The 22,132-nt window shown below is 48.0% G+C and overlaps 1 protein-coding gene across 10 annotated transcripts in view; it reads left to right on the top strand.

Moving 5' to 3' along the window:
* The window catches only part of Gpr55 (G protein-coupled receptor 55), a 58,252-nt gene extending 36,819 nt beyond the window's left edge, over window positions 1-21,433 (top strand). For 8 of the 10 annotated variants that reach the window (XM_048428907.3, XM_085697336.2, XM_085697332.2 and 5 more), the window contains one exon: window positions 17,833-21,433. In XM_048428907.3, the coding sequence (XP_048284864.1) occupies window positions 17,841-18,800 (960 nt within the window). In that variant the 5' untranslated portion in view covers window positions 17,833-17,840 and the 3' untranslated portion in view covers window positions 18,801-21,433. Of the gene's footprint in view, window positions 1-478; window positions 770-2,509; window positions 2,648-17,832 lie in introns of those variants that run through there. The other 2 variants (XM_048428903.3, XM_048428902.3) reach the window with 2 other exon arrangements.
* Window positions 21,434-22,132: the final 699 nt, after the last annotated feature.

The following is a 22,132-nucleotide window of genomic DNA, read 5'->3' as shown; positions in this document are numbered from 1 at the left end:
GCTCTTCGAGGGGGCGTGGCCACCCTTGGCTGGCTGGGCTCGCTTAGGAATCAGCTGTCTCTGCTGACCCTGTGACCTTCTCTCAGACACCCCGTTCCCACTTCCTGTCCCAATTCCTTCTCGGTGTGGCCATTTCCTTTACTCTCATCTTCCTCCTGGCCCCTAAAGGGCAGGACTTGTACCACTCTCGGAGCAGCCCTATGCACCGGGCAGAGATTCAGAGAAGAGCGGCAGGTTCTTCATCCAAGGTTTCCTTTTCATTGTTCAGCTTCCAATATGACGTTCCTGCTCAGTGTGCTTGTTCAAGGAGACCTTTGAGCAGCTCCTACTCTTGAATGACTGACTGGCTTCTCCTATCTTCTCACTCCCAGTGATCCTTGGATCTCAGCTACAGAGACACCTCCACCCCTGCCCTCAGAGGCATCCCTACCCCTGGCCTTTCTGAATGCCGAACAACCCCTGTGCGTATAATGACCACTTGAGCTGTTCTCTGGGCCTCTGACCTCACCCCAACATGGCCCGGTCCTGCTCCCTGCCTCCCTGCCTCCCCTCCTGGCACAGTTGAAGCCCCTGCATGGGCAAGTCTGTCCCTCAGAGTGGGTGCTGGGCCTCTGATGACTGACGGGGTGAATGGACCAGCTTCAGGAGAGGATGTGGTACGTGGAGTAGCTAGCTCTCTGTCTAGCAGTCAAAAGGGCCTGCTCTCCGCCCTAGAAGGAGCTACTTCCTGGAGCTCTCTTGATGCCTGATGCACTTGATGAAGCTGGAGGTATGTGAGGCAGTATCATCCCTTTGGAGCCAACCCACCCCAGGGGCCAGAGAGTCTAGCTTGCTCCTAGGGACGAGAGGGTAGGGTGGATCAAGGTAGGGCTCCCAGGCTTAGAAAATCCCTGAGAACATTCTTTACTTGTTATTTTTTAGGTCTCACAGAGACGGGGGGGGAACTGGAGAGAGAGCTCTGAGCAGGTCTCTGCCTGGTTGCTACTGAGACGGTCCATCTTTCCAGGCTTTATAGAGCCCTGAGGGGAGGGGGATGGTGATAGTTCATATAACTTTACAAATGCCTTCATGTCTCTATTTGGCTCCTGGCTGTGCATGCAATCATTTAAATAACCAGCAACAGCAAGGCATATTCTTTTTAAAATAGAATATATGAAGCGGGATGATACGCACTCATAATCCCAGCTGTATGGCAAGGAGAAACTGAGTCCAGTGCTGGGGTACATGAGATCTTGGCCCCCATCACCAACACACACACACATAAAGAAAGTAGCAAAAGCAGGAGGTGGGCGAGCCCTACTTTGAGGAAGAGAAGGGCTGTGTGAACCCCTTGTTGGGTCTCCAGACCCAGGCTCTGGCAACACGGTGGGGATTAAACATCTACGTGTTTCCTGCCTGTCAAGCTCCCGGCTCCCCTGTTCTTGCTGCCCTGGTCTAGACGCTCTGCCTGGCCCTATAGCCAGGCTCTGGCGAGGGTGTGGCTGGGGACACTGAAAGTGTCTCACTTAAAGAAGGTCTGCTCAGGGTCTTGTCTTGGCTCCTACTGCAGTATAGTCCCCATGTCCCGGCACAGAGAGCTCACTTGGTGTGTTATCATTGCATAGCTTAGGGTGATCGATTCAGTGACAGCAAGGGTTGGAATGGCTGTCACAGATCTGTCAACGATTTCACCCAACAGTGGGAGCCTGAGCTCTGGAGGACCCCTGCTTCCCACAGAAGCTGATATTATGCAGGGAGCACCCGGGTACTGATATGAATCACCCAGACCCACCTTGGGGAGTTTCTATTCCTGTAGACACATGAAAGTCACAGCATGCATGATCTGTAAAAATAGCCATGCCTTGATACTCCAAGGGGCCCCCTGGCTCCTGCTGGCACCAGAGAGCTGCCTTGCCAGGCTGCACATCAGCCAGACTCTCCTAATTGCCTGGAACATGTGAGGGCTCCCTGCTGAGCATCCTGCGGAGGCTGGCTCAGCTTTCCTTTGAAGAAGGACCCCAGGGAACTATCTGCTGACTCTCCTTGCAGACACCTGTGTGGGTCTGATGTAAGCCCAGGCTGGATCATGAGGACTTGCTCAGATTCATGGTCTAAATAGAAAGCCGTCCACTACCACTCTCCTCTGGTCTTGTTTCCCTGTCCTAAGCCAAAAATGCTGGATGTCCTGGGGACCCTTCTCAACTGCTCTCTGCTCCCCAGTGACGCTCTTGTGGGAATGTCAGCGGTGAGAAGCTTCCTTCTCTTCAGAAAACGTCCTAGGTCTACCTCCTCCTCCTCCACCCTCACATCCATGCCCCTGCTTGACTTTTGAAAGCTGGGTGAGTGTACATCTAAGGGGACAGGAGAGAGTGGACCCACTTTGTGGAAATTCGCTCTGCTTGCCACAACATTCTAGTTCTGCTCAGAGGGGTGTGGACCTTGCCGAACCCCCCTTTCTAGGCCCCAGAGGAAGAGCCCCTAAGCCAAGCAGGTTAACTTGGAAGCTGCTTGGAAGTCTCTGGCCCCACCCCTGCACCCCCACCTCCACCCCCCAAGGAAGTTCAGGCCCAAAGAGGGGAAGTGGCTTTGCCCAGAGCTTGCAGGTGGCCGGGTCCTGGAGAAGCTATGACTCCTCAAAGCTCAATCAGCTGTACTGGACCATCTACAGGTAACCATTTCTGGGCCATTTAGAGAAACTGAGGCCCAGTGCCTCTGACCTGATCTTGCTTTCTTGAAGGTCTGGGTTCTGTCCACACCTGTGCTAGATCAGTGGACTTCCCCAGGTAGCAAGCCAGCAGCTGTCCCTTGATTAAGTACACTGTACTCCGTGACAGCAGCAGCCTACAGCAGGCAGACCCGGTTTGTCCCTGATCAAGGGTGACATTTTTCTACAAGCCCTCAACTTCCTCCTGATCTGAGTCAAGGCTGCAGGTCGGGGTGGGGGAAGCTCCCCATCGGCAGTACAGGAGCTCTCCCCAGCCAGCTTGACTTGCGTGCCACCAACCTCCACTGGCCCGCAGTCCGCTCCCCCGAAGTCTTGCTGGGAAATCACCAAGCACTAGTGATTGCATACTCTCAGGAGTCCTCCTACAACCCCTGGGCAAGAGGCTCCTGATAAGGCACGGGTGGGCGTGGGAGCCAAGACTCAGCTGTTTGTCACGCGTATCATTTGCTTAGCCTCAGTTTACCTTTCTGGGGATGGTGGGGTATTAGTCCCCTCTTTACTGGCTCTTGAGGGCCGTAAACGAGGGGACCCGCTTGTGCGCCGGCAAGCAAGTGGTCAGTTCAGATTGCTATCCTATAACGGGATTGTTTTCCAACTCCAGCCAAGCGTCTCGTGGAGAGACTGGCAGAGAAAACACACCGGCATTTAGAACCCTGAAAAATCTAAATTCTACCTTGACAGTGAGGACCGGTCAGGAAATGTCTGTTATTCCGTCCTGGACTGGGCTTTGTGCTGCTCAAGGTGGGGGTGGGGCAGGGGTGTGCACAGCAGCCAGGCTATCCTCCCGGAAGGTTCTTCTCATCTCTGTTTTGCTCCCCTGAGGGGTCACTAGTCATTGCAATAGATCAAACCGCCCCTCCCCCCTCTCCCCTCCTTTCATTCTTTCACTTAGTAAGACCCTCTTAAGGGCAAGTTTCTGTGTGAGTGGGCAAAGAAGACATGCTCCTTCTCTTTATGGTGCCATTCCTGGACAGCGGGGACACCCGCCCTGTTGCCCACAGGTGATTCCTAGTACTCCCCACTTAGCCAACAGAGAGCAAACCCTCTGGATGACCAGGAAGAAGGGTGTTTGATGGGAGTCCCCGTGGGTCCCTCTCTGCCTGCCTGAACTTTTCTTCCACACGTAGCACTCACCCCAGACTGAGCTAGAATTCACTGTGTTGCCCAGGCTGGTCTTAGACTCATGGTGACTTTCTTGCTTCGGCCTGCCAGGTGTGGAGATTACAGGCCTGAGCCACCGTGTTCAGCCGACCGTGGGCAGACTCTTTGAGCCTTACTTTCCTCATTTGTAAAGCGTGCACAATGCTCCTAACGTCCAGGGTGTGTTCCACCCACTTTGTGGAGTGCTGAGCACATAGCCAGATGGATCTCACGTCTCTGAGCTTCCTCTCCACTCTCCCAGCCCCACTCTTCCCTCCTGGTGTCAAGGAGATTCACATGCATTGTTGTGTGTGTGTGTGTGTGTGTGTGTGTATGTGTGTTTGTGTGTGTGTGTGTGTAGGCCAGAAGTCAATGTTGTGTGTGTCTTCCTAATTGCTTTCCATCTTACTTTTTAAGTTAGGGTCCCCCACTGAATTTGAAGCTCACTGATTTGGCTAAACCTGGTCAGCAAGCCCCAGGAGTTTTCTCATCTCTGTCTTTCCAGAGCTGCGGTGACAGGGGTACACCTAGTTTTTTATGTGGGTGCTGAGGATCAAACTTAAGACCTCTTGCTTGTAAGTTGAGCGTTTTACTGACTGAGCCACCTCAGGTCCCCACCTTGTGTCCCCGCAGTCTGGTTTGCGGAAACCCAGCTCAGTGGCCGCCATTTCTGCTGCTTTGGGGTTGGTGTTTGCATTCTAACTTGGTAATCTCCAGAACACTGAGGCAAACTGGATGGCTGGCACTGGGCCAGAGAACGCTTGTCCCTCCTCCAACTGAATTCCTGAAGCCACACTAGCTGGGCTTCCCCATGGTCGGGGTGCCATCTCAGTCTAGACCCCCGGAGGTCCGTCTCGAGCAGTGGCTGGGCACTGTGCTTGCTGCTGTCTAGGGGAGTGGACACCCTCTTGGCCTGCAAACATTCCTGTGTACTGTGCTGTTCCTGTCGGCCGGGAGGTCTGGAAAACGCAGGCCACTGTGGGAAAAGGAGAACTTGATGGTGCTGAGTCTTACAACTTTGGATTCTCAGTCTCAACTGTGAAGACACAGCTTTGGCAGGTCCAGTGTGGCAGATGGGGCACCCTGGGCACAGGGGCTACCGTTATCACCGTTCATATTGCTGCATGGAGGAGCTGGCGGCAAGAGCTGGTGTGAGGCTGACTCCAGACTCCCAGGACTAAGCAAAATTTCATGTTTTGTGGTTTTTGTTTGTTTGTTTGTTTCTCGAGACAGGGTTTCTCTGTAGCTTTGGAGCCTGTCCTGGAACTAGCTCTTGCAGACCAAGCTGGCCTTGAATGCAAGGTTTTATGGACAGGCAAGCAAAGCAAAAGCTGTGTCTCCTGACAGAGCCAGAGGTGAGCCAGAGCCCAGGGCCAGTGCCTTCCATGCTGTGGGTACTTTTTCTCTTATTAAACTTTGGAAAACGACATTAGGTTGAGAAAAGATTCAATTTCAGGGCTAAAAACACACAGAAACACTCGGCAGCAAGAGTGTATGTGCATTCTCTCTAGTGTTCCGGATGAACTGGCCTCCTGCTTTTGCTTGCTTGCTTCTGATGTCAGGGAACTCACTCGCTCACAATGAGGCCTCTTTGTTCTCAGAAGCACTTGTAGCCAAACAGGCGGGCTCCCTAAAGAAACCCGATGACTGCTCTTCCTACGGTCCTGTGACGTCACACTGTGGACCATGTCCTGAGCCCTGGAGATGGGTTCTCCTCTCCACGGGTCTGGAGCTCAGCTCCACCTATCTGCTTCTTCCGTGTCTGCCGCTCTTCACCTGGAGTCCCTGCACCAGCAGGCCTTGGGGCTCAGGGTGACCAGAGCCAAGAAAGGTGTCTGCAGGCCCTGGTCCTCTTCCGAATTGTGTCCGGGTTGTCACCTCACTTCTTACTCTCCTGTATACGGGAAAGAATGCCTGGAAGCTCTCATTTGCTGCTATTCTGTGTTTTCGTGTGTGTCTCTTTATTTGTTCCTTTCCAGTACTTCAGTAAAAACTCTTCTGCTTTTTATCTCCGATTCACATTATTTAAGAGACTATGCTAGAAAATCTTAGACGCGAGCAAGAACGTGTAGAAAGGCCATTTCCGTGTTAGCCAAGGGTCTGTGGATGTGGGGGTTCAGACGCTCTGTCACCGTTTGTGGTCCAAGAAGGAGCGATGAACCACTTTGCTCCTCAGTACTGCCTGGACTCGAGTGGGATAAACTCAGCATGAGACCCTCCTGCCCCACAGGGACTTCCTATTCAAATGTTGCTCCCTTGTCTGTGCTGTCAGCTGTCCTGCGAACCTGGCTGGCCAGAGCTCTGCCGTTTCTATTTGATTAATGATATTCTTAGGGTTCTTAAACACAATTTTCCCTTTCTCTTACTTTGCTTTGTGGATCTGGCACAGTCCCAACATGCATTTCTCTACTGTGCAAACGGGGACATAAATTGAGTGTTTCAAATTTCATTATTCGTCATACCTATTACCGTTGTAGGGTCTCTGCCACCCTCGCAATTCTTTTGATTAGAAAAAAAATATATATTTTCCCATTTCTTTCGTTTCTAGCAGACTGCAAGCCTGATGAACTGAGGTGAAGCTGTTCGCTTTAACATGCCAAACCTTTCAGTTTTCTGGTTTTTATTCATAAAAGATACTTGGATTTTTAAGTGAATGCAGTTTTTCATAGAGGATGTTATGTGAAAATTCTTTATTGTGTTTGCGTTAACATCAGTAGAGTTGCCCCCCTTCCATACTGAGGCTGTTTTTTCAATTTCAGTTTCATCATAAAATTTCTCTTCCTTTTGTCTTTTCAAAGTAGATAAGATCTTTTAACATAAATATGAAATCGAATAATATTAAAACTCTGATGTCTACATTTATATCTTTTAATAGCTTCCCAAACTTGGAGAGAATTTTATTTTAGATATCTTTACTTTTGCCCACTTTATTTATTTATTTATTTATTTAAGTTATTTTGAGAGTGAAGTCTCAAATAACTCTAGCTGGCCTCAATTGAGATCCTCCTAACTTAGCTACTGAGTGTTGGGATTAGAGATATGTACCCTTCCACCTAGCTATTAAAGAAAAAAATTTAAAATAATGAAATATGTTTTGGATAAATTTGGAACTTTGTGAGTCTGTGGAGCTTGGTCTACGTAGTGAGCTCCAGGAGAGCCAGAGCTACATAGAGAGACCCTGGCTCCAAAAACCAAACAACAACAAACTGAGTCTCCCTGACCTGGGAAGATAATGCCCGCTCATCTGAGCGCTGGGCAGTTCAGCGCACCTCTTCGTTTTGTGTGACCCTCAGGCCCCTGCCACACCTCGAGTTAATAATCCAGACCACACTTTGTTTCAAAAGCTATTTTTATTATTGTCCTTCCGTTCCTGGTGCTTGATAGAGTTTTTAAGAATCTTATGTTGCTTCCATGTTTTTCTGTAACATTTTTACATATGTTAAGAATATATGTAAAAAATTAATAAAGAAAAAGGCTAATTTTAGAAGTCACCTTTCATCCAGCTGCCTGAGTAAGTACAGCGCTGTCTGATGTACGGAAATTGTTTTCTAGTTTTTTTTTTTTTTCTGTGTGTGGGTTTTTTAAAATCACAGTTGCAATCATCCTGAATGTATAATTTTATAGTTTGTGGGTTTTTATGTAACCTAGTCAGCATAAACACAGCATCAAAAAAATTTCCATTGAGTGGATTTACTGTAGTGAAATTAACCATTGCTTCGTATTTTAATTGTGAAATTTTTTATTAGAAAAAAATGCCAAAAAGAACACATTTCTCTACATAATTTTCTTCTTTCGCATGGTTTGTTTAAAGTCTAAGAGTTACTAGATAGAAACCTAATATGATTTTTGTGGCTTATGATTAATCAGATATTCTGAGTTGTGTGCCATGTACTGGCTTGCATACTCATTTGAGTATTGGTGAGACCTTGCTCAGCTTCTCAAACTTGATAGATATTTTCTCTCTGGGTGAATCCTTTCCTGTGCCCTTTGCCTGTTTGCCGAGCATCTCCTCACAGAGAAAGGATGTTGTTCTCTAAAACTCTTTGTTGCGCTTTGTTTGATTCAGTATATTATTTTATTGTAATGTTTTAAAGAAATTTTCTTTTCTGCAAAGCTGTGCTGTTTTCCTTTTTCTTTAAAATTTTTAAAGTTGTATTTATTTTATGATTTTATGTGCATGAGTGTTTGTCTCCATGTGTATTTGTACGGTGTGTGTCATGCTTGCAGCGTTCAGAAGAGTGCTGGGGGGAGGTTCCCTGGGGCTAGAGTTACAGATGAGTGGGACCTGCCCTGTGGGGGCTGGGAATTGAACGCGGGTCTTTTGTAAGAGCAGCAAGTGCTCTGAACCATTGAGTTAGTTCTCCAGGCCCATGTTCTCTCTCTCTCTCTCTCTCTCTCTCTCTCTCTCTCTCTCTCTCTCTCTCCTCTCTCTCTCTCTCTCTCTCTCTCTCTCTCTCTCTCTCTCCTCTCTCTGTCTTTCTCTCTCTCTCCCTCCCTTCCCCCCTCCTTTCTCTCTCTCTCTCTCTCTTTTTCTTTCTTCCTTTCTTCCTTCCTTTCTGTCTTTCAATTGTACCTCAGGCTTTTTCTTCCACTTTTCAATTATCCTCAATCGGTAGAGTTCCTCTCTAATGACTTTTATCAGCAGGTCGTCTGATAAATTTTTACCTAGCCTTTTCCCTCTGGTTTGATTTTTGTCAAGTGCAGTTCCCTAACGAGCCTGAGTGTCTTTAGCCGCTTACCCTTCCGGTGAAGATTTAAGTTACTTCTTACCAGCATGACTTAGTAGTCTCAACTCACCGACTGCACCTTTATTATTGATTTTTTTTTGCAGGGGTGGGGGATGTCTCATTTTATCTGCCAAATATCATAGTGTATTATCTGGGATGACTGAGTGCTGGTGTCCGATTTCAGTAAGAATGCTTTTATTATTTTACCGTTAAACACAAAGTTGCTGTGGTGTCAGCAAACTACCCCTTATCATTCTAAGAAGCACTTTCTATCTCTTCATTTAATTCTCACGAAAAACAGTGCATATAAGCAGATGGCTTTTGGTTTTCACTCTAATGATGCGACCCACAACTCTAGTTAGTAATGGTCCCAGTTGGAACTCGTTTCTATTTCTGACTTCTTTACAGGGTTTATAATGATAATATACTGAGTTCTACCTGGTGGCTTCTCAATTAGAATGGCTGCATATATAAGCCGAGCTCTGGTTTTTCTCTGTTGTGCTTCACATAGCCAATTTGGTCCTGGGGCATGCTTTGACGGAAGTCACTCACTGTCTTGTATTCTGACATAGTTCATAGCATATGGGGGTCACCAGTGGCTTAACACCCTGAAGTAAGCGCCTGCTTGATTCATGAGCAGTCTTCAACGGCACACGGTTTCTTTCATGATTGCGACTCTAATGGATGCTTCTCCTGCTTGTTCGGTTCTGGTAACCGGTGCTTCATGTCGTCAGCTGTGTGAAGGTTTCGTGTGGTTGCCCACAGGGGACAGACAGTGTTTCTTGCTGTAGTTATGTCCTTCCTCTCCGAGCTTAATGTCTCCTACATCTAGATAAACATTTCAGTTTGCTTTCTTGGTCGTAGCCGAGGATTGCCTTAGACATACGTCCATAGCCTAGTGTACTGTCTGCCCCTAGCTCACCCGTTACACTTCTGGATTCTGGTAATTTTGTTTTTATCCTTATTCCCCCCCCCCTCCAATTTTCCTGGGACTCTTTCCCCCACCTTTCTAATGTTCAGGTGGTTGCTTATTCACTTATTTAGTTTTCCCCTCCCCTTTTTCCACTTAAAAGAAAAAATGATGTAAATTATAGCAACCAGGGCAGTGTATTTGTCTCCAAATGGTTTCATGTGAATTAATTTTGTTTGGTTTGTTTTTTGTTTTTTGAAACAGGGTCTCTCTGTGTAACAGCCCTGGCTGTCCTGGAACTCATTCTGTAGACCAGGCTGACCTCAAATTCACAGAGCTCTGCCTGCCTCTCCCTCTCAAGTGCTGGGATTAAAACTGTGCACCATCACCACCCCAGCTGTGAATTAACTTTTTAAACAACAAACGTCTTGTTAAAATTCAAAAACGTCTTGAATTCAGGACTACATCTCAAGCATTTTGTTTCCTACTTTTTCACTTTAGTTTTAAAACAGCTAATTTTTCTTCTACACTTTTTCTGTGTGGTCAAAGAATATAGACAATATGATTTCTGCCTTGGGTTTTTGTTTTGTTTTGTTGAGACAGGCTCTCACTATATAGCTTGGCTGGCCTGGAAATCTCTATGTAGACCAGAGAATGTATGTATGTATGTATGTATGTATGTATGTATGTATGTATGTATGTATGTGTATGTATGTATGTATGTCTCTGTATATATCTTCAACGTCAAAGATATCCACCTGCTTCTACCTCCCAAATGTTGGGATTAAAGGTGCACATACACCACCTACCTACATACACCTGACCTACCCTGGTGTTTTGATGGGTGTTTTATTCTTGCTAGACAGATAGTCCATTTTGGCCAATGCTTCTTGTGAATATAAGGGTAAAAATAGGTAACTTATTTGCTTAAAACCAAACTTGAAAACTGTTGAGTAGCATAAATTACTCTGTTTGCTTAATTCTATTCTGAGTTATCTTTTCTCTGCTCGACCTGCTTGAATCTGTTAAAGTCTCACACCACTCGCTTGGTTAGCTTGTCTCTAACTCCTGTCTTTATACGCTTCTCTTCCATGCAGTTTGTGCACGAGATGGCAGCTCTGGCGCTCACGGTTTTATCTTCCTTTCCTTCTTTTATTTTGTTTTGAGGTGCTGGAGTTTTAACCTAGGGCCTGGATATACCAGGCAAATAAATGTTTTACCACTGAACTATACTCCCAGTGAGTATTTTCCCGTTACTAACAGAAAACAGTTCTTTCCCCACTTTTCGCTTATGTGAATATCTTGTTTGGTTTCTATAATTTTTTATTATCATGTATCTGTTTTATTATCATGTATCTGTTGCAAAATAGTCGGTTTCATTGTGCCAGCATCACACATGAGTAGAGCATTTTTTAGTCCCATCACACCTCTTACCCACTTTCCTCTCATGCCCACTTCTTCCCCAGAAAACAACCTTCCCAATACCGGGGTGACTTTATTCTGGAGGCCCTACTGGTTCTGCCATTTGCCCTCAGAGCTTGCTTCTGTGTGTTTTCTTTGTTGCCATGGGACTGTCATACCGTGTCACCTGTGTGCCCTTCATAAGGGCAGGGTTGAATAATAGTTCTGGTTTGTTGTTGTTGTTTGTTGTATAGGATTTCATTTTGAAGCCCTGGCTGGCTTAGAACTCACTCTATAGACCAGGCTGGCCTTGAACTCATAGAGATCCGCCTGCCTCTGCCTCCTGAGTGCTGGGATTAAAGGGGTACTTCACTACACCTGGCTTGAATAATATATTTTTCACAGAACTGAGGATGCTGGGAGGGAACAGTTTGGATGTTTCATATTTACTATCATTTCTACGCTCAGCCTCTTTCCCGGTTATATTTGCTTTGTGCTGAATAGTCTGATGTTTTTGTTCTTTCTCCTTATCTTCCTTGGTGATTTTGAAGACAGAGGCTCTGTTTTAACCGCGGAATTCAACAAACATCAGTCATATTGAATAGGTTTCACTATGACATTTTCCTGTATATTCGTGTATTTTGATCATACTCAGCCCTGTTATCTCATATATCCTGCTGAGTCCCCTTTCTCTTCTTCACTAGTTCCCCCTCTGCTCTCACAGATACCTATTTTTAGTAGTCAGTGGTTACTTTAAGGCTTTTTAAAAAAAAATCCAACATTTGGCCTAGTGAAATGGCTCAGTGAGTGAAGGCCCTTGCAGGCAAGCCTGACAGCCCGAGCCAATCCCGGGGGACCCACGTGGTGGGAGAAGAGAACCCGCTTGCATAAGCTGCCCTATGACTTGCACACACTTGCATCCTGCACTTTTTGCTTTGCTCGCCGTCAGTTTCTTGGGTGTCTAACGCTGTCTTAGCACCTGCTTCCGACATGGAGGGACTCGGTCACCTACAGTGTGGTTTGTTGATTGCTGCAGGCCTGGGTTGGCTGGAGCAGAAGGTGCCTTGCTCCAGGCCTCACATTGAGTGTGAACTGGTCTTTATAAATGTCTTGTCTTCTCTAAGGATGGCTGTTTTATCTCTTTCCCAGAGTACATTTATGTCATTTTATTGTATTCCTGTGAAGACTCGGTTTTTTAAAGTTTCTTTTTATTTTTAAAAAAGATTTCTTTGTTTTCATCTTATGTGTTTGAGAGACTGCTGCTTGTATATGTGTACCACATGCCAGAAGAGGGTATCCAATCCCCAGGGGAGTTATATACCATCACCACTCCATGTGGGTGCTGGGAAATGAACCCAGGTCCTCTGTAGGAGCAGTAAGTGCTCATAACCACTGAGCCATCACTGCAGCTCCCCCCCGCCACACTTTGAAGAGCCTTTAAAAGATTAATTCCCCTCAACCCTCAGAGGGAATTGAGAGGATTAATATTTCAGACCCCCCAATAACCCTGCCGTTGCTGGAAGTGACTGTTTTCAGCCCGGTCCCTTTACGTCTGTTTGTAGAGAGTACATCTTCTAGCTTCAGAGATAACCTTCTGAGAAGGACCCACGTGAAATCTTTCAGTAATTTAAATGGGACCTTTAGGGCAGTTCTACTGGGTATGGCAACAGCTGAATCTTGTCTAACACACACACAGAGCAGTCTCGATGTGGACACATCCCAGCAGCCTTAGATCACAGCTTTATTAATTAATTAATTAAGACAGGGTTTCTCTGTCTAACAGCTCTAGCTGTTATGAACTAGCTCTGTAGACCAGGTTGGCTTTGAAGTCACAGAGATCCGCCTGCCTCTGCCTCCTGAATGCTAGGATTAAAGACATACACCACCATCGCCCTGCTTAGATCATAGCTTTATACCAGACCAATTTTTACCTTTTACTACCTGCTACTTCTCTCTCTTCTCCCTCTCTCCTTCCCTTCCAACTTCTTTGCCTTTTGCGGGTGGTCTGTGTTGAGCATGTCCAGTCCAGTCTTGAACCCCTGAGCTCAAGTGGCCCCCCTACCTCTGCTCCCAAGTGCTGAGATCACAAGTGTGCCCCACCACATCCAGCTGTTTTGTGGGTAAGTGTGGGGGCCGGTGCACACGTGTGTAGGCCCAAGGCCAATGTCAGGTGTCTTTTCTCGATCTTTCTCCACCTTCATGTTTTAGACAAGGTCTCTCACTGGAACTGAGGCCGGCTGGCTAAGGGATCCACCTGTCTCCACCCTGCACCAAAGCTGGGGTTCCAGGCACACACCACTCTGCTGGGGCTCTCTTGATGGGTTCTGGGGATCTAAACTCAGGTCCTTGTGCTTGGATGGCAGGCACTTTACCAATGAGCCATCTTCCCCAAGTCCCAAATGTTTCTCTTTTCCTAATTTGGTGGGTCAGCTGTGGAGCATGCTCTTGTCCCAGACACGTACGTGTGCCCAGATGGTGGTTTTTTTTTTGTTTGTTTGTTTTGTTTTGTTTTTCTTCTTTTTGCTTATCTTTGCAGTCCTTGGTTTTCTGCTGTTAGTGATCTCAGTAGTGACTATTGTAAGTTTATCGCCTCTGCTGTTGTGACATTGTTCCTTCAGTACTGCAATGGACAAGGCCTGCTTTTGTCATGACTCCAAAGTCTACCTTGCAGTTTCCAAGTCACACTAGCTACTTTTGAGACTGACCTGTGGCGCTCTGAGCATTTTTGTCCGGAGAAAGAAGCCTGCCATTTTGCATTACTTTTAAGCCCCATACGTACAACAGGGGTCTTCTACCATTCTGCCCTTAGCAGAGTTACCTGGGAGACCCGAGCTCGAGAACCCTTGCCCGAGGTTCCCCTGCACAACCCTAGGAGACGCTTACCACGTCACAGGGGTCCTGTCTTAGTTGGGGTTACTATTGCTGTGATGAAACACCATAGGGGGAAAAACAACTTGGGGAGGAAGAAGTTTATTTTACTCACAGTTCCCTATAACATGTTGTTCATCATCAAAAGCAGTGAGGGCAGAAACTCAAACAGGGAAGGAACCTGAATGGAGGCAGGAGCTGATGCAGAGGCCATGGAGGGGTGCTGCTTACTGGTTTACTTCTCGTAGCTTGCTCAGACAACTTTCTTATAGAACCCAGAACAACCAACCCAGTGACGGCCCCACCCACAATGGGCTGGGCCCTCCCCCTCCCCCATCAACCATTAATTAAGGAAATGCCTTATACTGGCTTGCTTACAGCCCGATCTCGTGGAGGCATTTTCTCAGTTGAGGTTCCCTCCTCTCTGATGATTTTATCTTGTGTCAAATGCACATAAAACCAGCCAGCCCAGGTCTAAAGCACTCGTCACGGGAGAGGTGCCTTCTTGGGTCTCTGGCGTGGCATGACCCTAAGAAAAGTCCAACACAAGAAAGCCCCAAGCTCTTAGGAGGCCACCTGGGTCAAGCGGGGTACCTTAAACCTTTATTGAGATAGCCCTGCCTGTCTATAAAAATGTCTGCGTGTCTCTATGTATATTTTTTTTCTCTTAAATGGGAGTTACGAAGAGTTTGAGAATGGTCTTTCACTTAGAATCTTTAAAATCCCCAAATTTGGGTCTAGGGCAGGATGGGGTAGAGACAGTGGGTAAAGTTTTTGCTGTGCCAGTGTGCAGGTCTGAGTTCAGATCAATGGCATGCACATAAAAACTCTGCACGGTGGAGCACATCTGGAACCCCCGGGGAGTTCCAGGTTCAGCAAGAGACTCTATCTCAAAAGACAAACGAAGAGGGGGAAAAAGAGGTGGATGTGTGGTGTGGAGTTCTTTGTTACCCAGGAAGACACTTGGAGGCCTAAATGTTTGCTAATAGGCTTCTGGTTGAATGAATGATGTTCAGTCTACGCAATGAATTCAGGGAGGCTATTAGAGGGAACTGAGTCGTGTATACATTGTTCACTGGAAAAGCAAGGGACAGAACTGTAGATATAGTGGTTTTTTTTTATTTCAAAGACGCCATACTTATGTTTATGTATAAAAACATGATTGTAACTAGAAACTCCTGGAGAAAACTTCCAAGCAGCTGTTGCACATGGTTACCCCTGGAAAGCACTACTGAGCCCTCGGGGCACAATGCAGGCATGCACTTTTGTATTCTTTAGATATTTTATTGATGCTCAAATTGATTTTTCTCAGCTATAAACGCATTCTAGTATAATGGCATAAGCTAAAAGCGACATCCTGACCACGAGGGCAGGGTCCTCTCTGGCGGCTGACTTTGTTGACACCCCTTCTCTTATCTTGGGGTCTCTCTCCTGGTAGCCAGGACCTCGGGGAGAGTGAAGGAGGGGCGATAGAGTTGGAGCAGACCTTAGCTGCGCTTGTCCCCGAGGTGCCCGCTGTTGAGGAGAAGAGCCAGATGAAGGGCCCCTTTCCATGCAGACCCGTGAACACCGTCACCCAATGTCCAGGGTCTGGGGCATCAGCAGTTTGGCCTCACTTGAGGGAGACAGAAGAGGGGATGAGAGAGAATGAGAGAGGAAAGGTGGGCAGAGGTGGATGAGTGAAGGAAGTGGGCATTAGGCCCTATTCCCATTATTTCTCTAGAAGTCTAGTTCTAGAAATCCGGGTTGATTATCTGTCTTTAATCCATGCCAGGGATACCGTCCTTTATACTGAATCCTATAATGACCATCTTACCCTCCTAAAGTGACCAGACTTATGACAAGACCTGGTCAGAGCCTGCCCAAGCCATGTCCCTGGGAAAGTACACCTCAGCCTCAGCTCTCTTGTCCTTAGCTTCCACTTGTCGAAAGCGCTTTTGCTGTCCTAGGCAGACCTCGGGCTCACACTGCATTCCCTCTGGGAATGTCCCTTCTTCCATGAAAGTCATTTTCTGCCTGGATTTCTCTTCAGCACAGCAGAGGCTGGAACTGCTCCAGGCTTTTCATCTCAAGTCCCCCAGAAAAAGCCCAGGCCTGAATCTGATTGGTTTTCATTGCCTCTGAACGGGTCATAGGCCTTGCCTTGAACCAGTGGACAAATCAAGTCCTGTGTCCAGGGGGGATGTGATGTGTTGATTGGGTCATCCCTGCAGTCAGAGGGGGAGTCAGCTGTCCAATCAAGAAAGTGGGTGAAGGAAAGTGAAAGGGAGCTGGGTCCTGTAATTAGCACCCCAGTACTTCCCCTTTTCCTTCCTTCTTCCTCTTCTCTCCCCCCCTTCCCTCCTCTCCACTGTCTGTATTACTGGAGACTGACCCAGAGGTGTCATATATGCTAAGCAGATGCTCCATTCCTGAGCTAGATCCCCGGGCTCCTTTCTACTTCTTCTAAATTTTGAGTCAAGGCCTCACTCAGCTGCCAGGGCTAGTCTCCAGCATGTGATCCTCGTGTCCCAGCTCCACCCTCTTGCTGATTTCTGGGTTACAGGTTCACACCACAGATGCGTACCACCAGGTCCAGCAGTTTTCAACGATGCGGGATTCTCTCTTTGCTTAAACCAGCTTGATTCAGAGTCTGCGTTGTTTCTTGTTTCAATAGGAGTTCTGATGGAAAAAAAAAAGGAGAGACTCACATACAAAAGAGTCCATTTTGTAAGGGTGTGTGCGTGTGCATGTGTGAGTAGAATAAGAAAATGACTGGAATGCCACGCAAATGGTCCCGATGGTTTTGTTTTATGATGGGTGAGAACACGGTCTTAGAGCTATCCTACTCAGTGAGTATAATGGTCAATAAACCACATTAGCTCTTCAACATTTCATTCCAAAACAGGCTTTGTGTGAAGTGTTTTGCTCAACCACGAGCTAATACAAGAGTCTAAACATGTTCAGACAAGCTAGGCTAAGCTATGGTGTTTGATTAGATCTAGCACATGTATTTGTTTTGACTGACAATATGTTCAGCTTAGAATGGGTTTAGCGGACTCAAATCCATAGTAAATCAAGAGGCATCTGTAAGAGAGAGTAGCAGGATTAAAAGTAATTTTTCTGTTATACATTTTATTCATTTAGAAATATATTTATGTGCATAAACTTTTTCCCTCTATGTACATATGTGCACCATGCGTATGCTTGGTGCCTGTAGAGGTTAGATGAGGGCATTGGACCCTCTAGAACTGGAGCTACAGATGGTTGTGAGCCTCCATGTGGGTCCTGGGAATCCAACTCAGGTCCTCTGCATGAGCAGCCAGTGCTCTGAACCCTGGAGCCACCTCTCCAGCCCAAGTTTTCATTTTTAAATTGAAATTTAATTGTTTGAGATGGTTTTAGTATGTATTTCTGGCTGGTCAACCTCAAACTCATCTCTGTGCCTGCCTCTGCCTCCTGCATGCTGGGATTAAAGGTGTGTGTCACCACAGCCGGCTTAAAATGGGCAGCCCCGGCTGGCACTCACTCTCATTTTACTTTGACCCCTTCAGAGTATCCTAACAGTATGTGCTGCTCCAATGGGCTTCTTTCTTTTTCTTTTTTTTTATGTATTTGTGATTATGTGTATGCATGTGTCTTATGCGTGCATGTATTTATGTGTGTGTGTGTGTGTGTGTGTGTGCGTGCGCGCTGCTCAGAGGTTGATAGCACGTGTTTCTTTCAATCACCCTTCACTTTATACACGGAGGCAGACTCCCTCTCCTTGAACTCAGAACTCACCAATTTACCAATTTGGCTACTCTAGTTAACCAGCTTGCTCCAAGATTCTTGGTCCCCCCCCCCTCCCTTCCATGCAACAGGATGATGAGTGGACCACTATGCCCATCCAGCATTTTAGGGATTCTGGGGACCTAAACTTTATCTTCATACTTGCATGGCAAGGGCTTTACCCCCAATCCATCTCCCCAACCCCTTGCCTATTACTTGCAGTGCATCAAGCACGGGTTGCTAAGGGCTCATCATTCTCCGCCAAGTTGTCTTAGCTGTTCATCCATTCAAGGGGGTGAGAGGAACTCTCTTTTCTGCTGTTGGTGTTGCAGGCAAGAACATGAGCCGCCTAAACACAAGCGACAGCTGCTCGTTCGTGGACGTGGATACGATGATGAGTACCTTGCAGCTGGCAGTCCACATCCCCACCTTCCTCCTGGGCCTGGTCCTCAATCTCTTGGCTATCCGAGGCTTCAGTACCTTCCTGAGGAAGAGGCAGCCAGAATACATTGCCACTTCCATCTACATGATTAACTTGGCCGTCTTCGACTTACTGCTTGTGCTCTCGCTCCCGTTCAAGATGGTCCTGCCGCAAGTGGACTCCCCCTCTCGCGGCTTCTGCACGCTGGTGGAGTGCCTCTACTTCATCAGCATGTACGGGAGTATTTTCACCATCTGCTTCATCAGCCTGGACAGGTTCCTGGCCATGCAGTACCCACTCCTGGTCAGCTACTTCCGGTCCCCCAGGAAGACCTTTGGGATCTGCTGCGTCCTCTGGATCCTGGTGTGGATCGGAAGCATCCCCATCTACACTTTCCACAGGGAGGTGGAGAACTACAAGTGCTTCCACAACATGTCCGACGGCACCTGGAGCGCCAAGGTCTTCTTCCCCCTGGAGATCTTTGGCTTCCTCCTTCCCATGAGCATCATGGGCTTCTGTTCCTATAGGAGCATCCGCATCCTGATGGGCCGAAGGGAGTACACCCAGGACTGGGTCCGGCAGAGAGCCTGCATCTGGACCATCGCTATCAACCTTGTCATCTTCGTGGTCTCCTTTCTGCCGGTGCACTTGGGGTTCTTCCTGCAGTTCCTGGTGAGGAACAGCTTTATCTCGGAGTGCAGAGTCAAGCAGAGCATCAGCTTGTTCCTGCAGCTGTCCCTGTGTTTCTCCAACATCAACTGCTGCCTGGATGTTTTCTGCTATTACTTTGTCATCAAAGAATTTCGCATGGGCCTCAAGGCCCACCGGCCTTCCCGAGTCCAGCTGGTCCAGCAGGACACCACGATCTCCAGGGCTTAAGGGAAGGTACCCCAAGGGAGGGAAAGCCCAGTCCCAAATTCTCACAAGAAACACCCTGTGCCTCTTTAACATTTGCTCGCTACCATCTTTGTTCCTTATCCCCCTAAGACCTTCCCACAGCATCTGGACGGCTGACGTATGTCACCCTTGGTTTGCGTTTGCTAAAGAACCAGGTGACTTCTCCATTTCTAAGTCCAAAATGTAGGAAGCAGAAGAATCGAAAAAAGAAAACGTAACTTTAGAAGCCTGTTTCTCAGCTTTCCCATCTTTCTATTCTGTTGGAAGAGTCGAGAAAGGGAGAGATGGAGAAAGGGGTAGGGCTGGGATTCGAGAGCATTTTGGCAGAGATACAGGGAGGGGGAAAATATGCCTTCAAGATGGAGCAAGCTTGCACTTTTCTCCAGGCCCTTCTGAAGCTCTGTTGGCAATGACCCCACAGAAATGATGACAAAGAGGGCTTTTAAGAGTTGAAAAGATTTCCTTCCAGCCCTGGAAAGGCGCAAGAGGCCATCCAAACCTTCTCATGCTTTTGAGACGGACTAGATGGAGGGAGGGGGCTGTGTGAGACAGGTCATGGGGAAGCAGGAGACACTATGGGGCCAATGGGGACAGCCTGGAAAGAGAGCAAAATGGAAAAGGTCTAGAATACACTCAGGGAAGGAAAGAGACACACCCGCGCTGGAACTGGATGCCCGCTCTCCTAATGCCATCAGTAGTAGCGCTGTCCCAGGACTCAGACAACCTAAAAAAGATAGCTCTCTCGAAGGTGACCATCCTTCTCCCTTGGACAGCCTAGAAACCGATCATGGGACCAGTAGGAAGGAAGCAAGGTTCAGTCATCACAGAATGAAGGAGGAGTCCTTATTGGGTCCTTTCACTGGTGACAGGTCTAGGGAGCTGGCTAGGAACTGGAGGGAGGAGAGGGGGTGGCTTTCTTCACTAGGCAGCAGGAAGGCCTGGGTTGGAAGAAGGTGGTGAGGCGCTCATCAGTTCCTGGAGGGAAACTCCAGACAGCTGAATCAGTGTTGGAGCCTTCATGGTCTCGTCTCGCTCTGGCGGAGGCGCTCACAGTGACAGCTGCGAGCTTCACTTGCCATGACTCAGCCGTTCCGGAGAGTGAAACGATTAGACGGATAAATTGTGGGGTGCTTTTGCAAGGCGGAAGGAGTGGGATGAGGAGAGACGCATGAGACTTCACACGAATAAGACACAAGGTCTTTAGGAAGAGAAGCAGCTACAGCCCTGACTCACTGGAGCCCAGGGATGAGAGACTGGGGGAGGGGTGGTGGCGTGGGGAGGGATGGGAGAAGATGGTGGTGTGCCTCTCATCTGGGACCTGCCCACAGAGCGGAAGATGGAAGTGAGGCAAGGTGTTGGAGACAGGAGGAGCAGGAAGGAGGGGAAGAGCAGGGAGAGGGAGAGGAGAGGAGAGGAAAGAAAAGGAGGCGAGGAGGAGAAAGGTAGATGGATGGGACTGAAGGGCTGAGGCAGGGAGAGACTAGGAAGAGTCCTTAGGGAAGAAGGTAAAGGCAGAGCAGCTTCCTCCTGAGAGTCTATCATCGTCCTTGGATTGGAAGCCAAGGAAGAGCTGGTACTTCCAGGTCATGGAGGCTGTGGCAGTGTTTAGGTGGCACTGTGGAGCCACCTTTGGGCCTCTGAAGGAAAAGCGTCAAGGGTCTTGGCCATGGTTGTGGAGGATGAGAGTCTCAGATCCAGAGCCCGCCTCAGAGTTGGGCCTCCAGTAGCCTGTCAGTGGAGACTCGGGGCCATGCAGACCCGAAATAAGGGCCCCAGCCTTGCATTCTGTTTTGTCTCGCAGCTGTCCTGGCAGAGATGCCATTTGTGACTCCGAGACAGCCTGAGTGTCACATCCAGCAGAACATTTGTGGCCTTGGGACCACCTCCGCTGAATTCTCTCTGTGTAAGGAGTCGTTAGCCCATCCAGCAGAGTCAAATAGTCCCCTCCATGTGCAAGTGTGTCTGCCAGGTAGGCTTTCCCAGAGGAAAGGCTTAGCAGGCCTTGACTACCCACCATCCCCATTAATGACCAATGCTAAAACTGACCCGATGGTGGAAAGAGCTTTGTGTCCCCAAGAGGATCATTGTCTAGAGGGCAGGGAATCTAGAGCCTTAAACTGCGGAAGGGTTCCTGGAGGGGTACAGCAGTGTCAGATCAGTGTGATGACCCTAGATCTGGAAATGGGGACACAGGCTCGAGAACCCCCTGATTCGTCCCCAAAGGGTGAGTGAAAGGAAGGAAAGTCTTGTCTTTTCCCAGGGAGACTTACCTGTGTGTGTCCAGACTCTGGGCGCTCGTTACCAGTCCTATGGGTCCGTAATTGGCTGTTGACCCAGCAGGACAGAAAATAGGGACGTTTAGAGTTGGAGCACAGCCAATGGCCATCAGCGAGTCGGGTACACCCAGGACTTAGTTGTGGAAAAAGCCCAGATTCCTATTACTAAAGCCGATGGGGCTAGAAGGTATTGTTTGAGCATAAACATGACCTTATTTGTACCCAGGCTAGAAAACCTGACATATCAGCTGCGTGTCCAGTTGTGAAATCGAGCACAAATTAACTGGAAAACCAATTTGATTAACATGATTTACCAAATAAATAAATTCATTCAACGCACTGTGACTGTCTTGGGCTTTCATTTCTGATTCCAGAGAAGAACTGATCTCTAAGGGGCCCTCAGATTCACCAGCCACTTGGACACCGGGTATGGCATTCCAGGCACCTGTCTCAGGTGTGCAGCTGGTCTTCCCAATCAGTTAGCAGCTAGACCCTGAGGGTGTCTAGTGGTAGTCACATGGGTGTTCAGCTATCTGGCCACTGAGTCTCACGGACCCCACACACCTGACCCCAGTCCTTTTCAGCCATCTTGTTCCACCACAACATGGCCCTGCATACATTAAGGGGCCCAGCCTGAGAGGCCTGCTGACCATGCATCTCCGGTGGTAATGCTCCTCACCTACCCGAGTCCCTGACAGGCATGGCCCAATAGGCTTAGGCCTGAGACACTCCTTTTTCCTAAGTACCTCAAGTTCCAAGACATGACCCAGATGTGGAAGCAGGGACATCCTCACTCCTCAACAGTTATTTTTCTGTTAACCCTAGCTACCTCACGGCTGGGCCCTATGCCCTTGGATCCCAGAGGATGTCGCTGGAGAATGTCTATCCATCAGCTGTGTTTGGTTGCTTACGTGCCTGCTCCCCACGGACCTTTGGAAGGTAACGTCATTACAGTCATACAGTGGAGATGCCCTGGGTTCCTGAGAACGCCCACGGGGAAGATTCTACCCTCTAGAAAGTTACCATGAATCACCAGTA

The sequence above is a fragment of the Myodes glareolus genome, chromosome 1, assembly GCF_982192425.1.
Source record: "Myodes glareolus chromosome 1, mMyoGla1.1, whole genome shotgun sequence".
Classification (NCBI taxonomy): domain Eukaryota; kingdom Metazoa; phylum Chordata; class Mammalia; order Rodentia; family Cricetidae; genus Myodes; species Myodes glareolus.
The sequence above is the reverse complement of the archived record's forward strand: the minus strand, read 5'-3'. Positions and strand labels throughout refer to the sequence as shown.